The sequence below is a fragment of the Carlito syrichta genome, unplaced genomic scaffold, assembly GCF_000164805.1.
Source record: "Carlito syrichta isolate Samal-C Ts95f unplaced genomic scaffold, Tarsius_syrichta-2.0.1 Scaffold312825, whole genome shotgun sequence".
Taxonomy (NCBI): domain Eukaryota; kingdom Metazoa; phylum Chordata; class Mammalia; order Primates; family Tarsiidae; genus Carlito; species Carlito syrichta.
In genome coordinates this window covers 1,806-2,728 of record NW_007256921.1, presented here as the reverse complement: position 1 = coordinate 2,728, position 923 = coordinate 1,806, and the positions used below count along the sequence as shown (strand labels likewise).

At 36.2% G+C, this 923-nt stretch overlaps 1 protein-coding gene across 1 annotated transcript; it reads right to left on the bottom strand.

Moving 5' to 3' along the window:
* Positions 1-9: 9 nt before the first annotated feature.
* LOC110596715 (zinc finger protein 658B-like) lies at positions 10-673 on the bottom strand (the record flags this gene model as incomplete). The annotated part of the gene is made up of 1 exon (XM_021718585.1): positions 10-673. A coding segment is annotated over exon 1 (664 nt), but the record flags the coding sequence as incomplete, so codon positions are not given.
* Positions 674-923: the final 250 nt, after the last annotated feature.

Below are 923 nucleotides of genomic sequence, written 5' to 3'. Positions count from 1 at the left end.
CTGTCCTACAAGGGGGTGACCTGTAAGATTTTCCACAGTCATTGTTACCATAAGTTTTCTCCTTTGTGTGAATTCTCACATGTTCACTAAGGTTTGACTTCTGACAGAAAGTTTTCCCACATTCATTACATTCATAAAGTCTGAATCCCACATAAGCTCCAGAATGCTGAATAGAGTGTGAGCTTGTACAAAAGGATTTCCCACATTCTTCATATTGAAGTTTCTCCCCTGAGTGGGTCCTCTGATACCAAATGAGGTGTGCTTTCTGGTGAAAGTATTTCCTGCATCTCCCATATTCACCAGAACAGCAGAATTTCTCTTCTGTATGAGTTATCTGATGTATTGTAAGTTCTAATTTCTGGTAGAAGGTATTTGTGCATCCATTATATTCACAGAATTTATCTCTTCCAGTTTGTGTTTTCTGACATACTATATGAGCTGAGCTCTGGCTAAAGTTGTCTTCACATTTACTGCTTTCAAATGCACTCTTTTCTATAACAGTTCTCTGAGACTGAATGAAGGATGACTTTTCACTGAAATTAATCTCACTTTCATTAAATTTATGGTGTGTCATAGCCATGTGAACTTTACTGTACTCCACAATGGTGGCTCTCCCACAGGATTGCCTACATTCATTAAGACCAGAACATTTTTCTCTTGTGTCAGTTCTCATGTAGTGAAATAAAAAGGTTTTATCACAGTTTATCCTAAATTCATCAGCCTTACAGGACTTCTCTCTTGTTACAAAAGTCTTTGCCCTAATATAGACAGTCTTATCATATAAAACATTTCCAAATTCATTACATACAAAGACTGCCCCAAAGTTTGAAATTTCTCATACTGATCTTTCTTATAACTGTGAGCTTTCACATTTTTATTATATTCATAAGATTTCTCTCCAGGCTGAGTTTTCTTATGCTTGA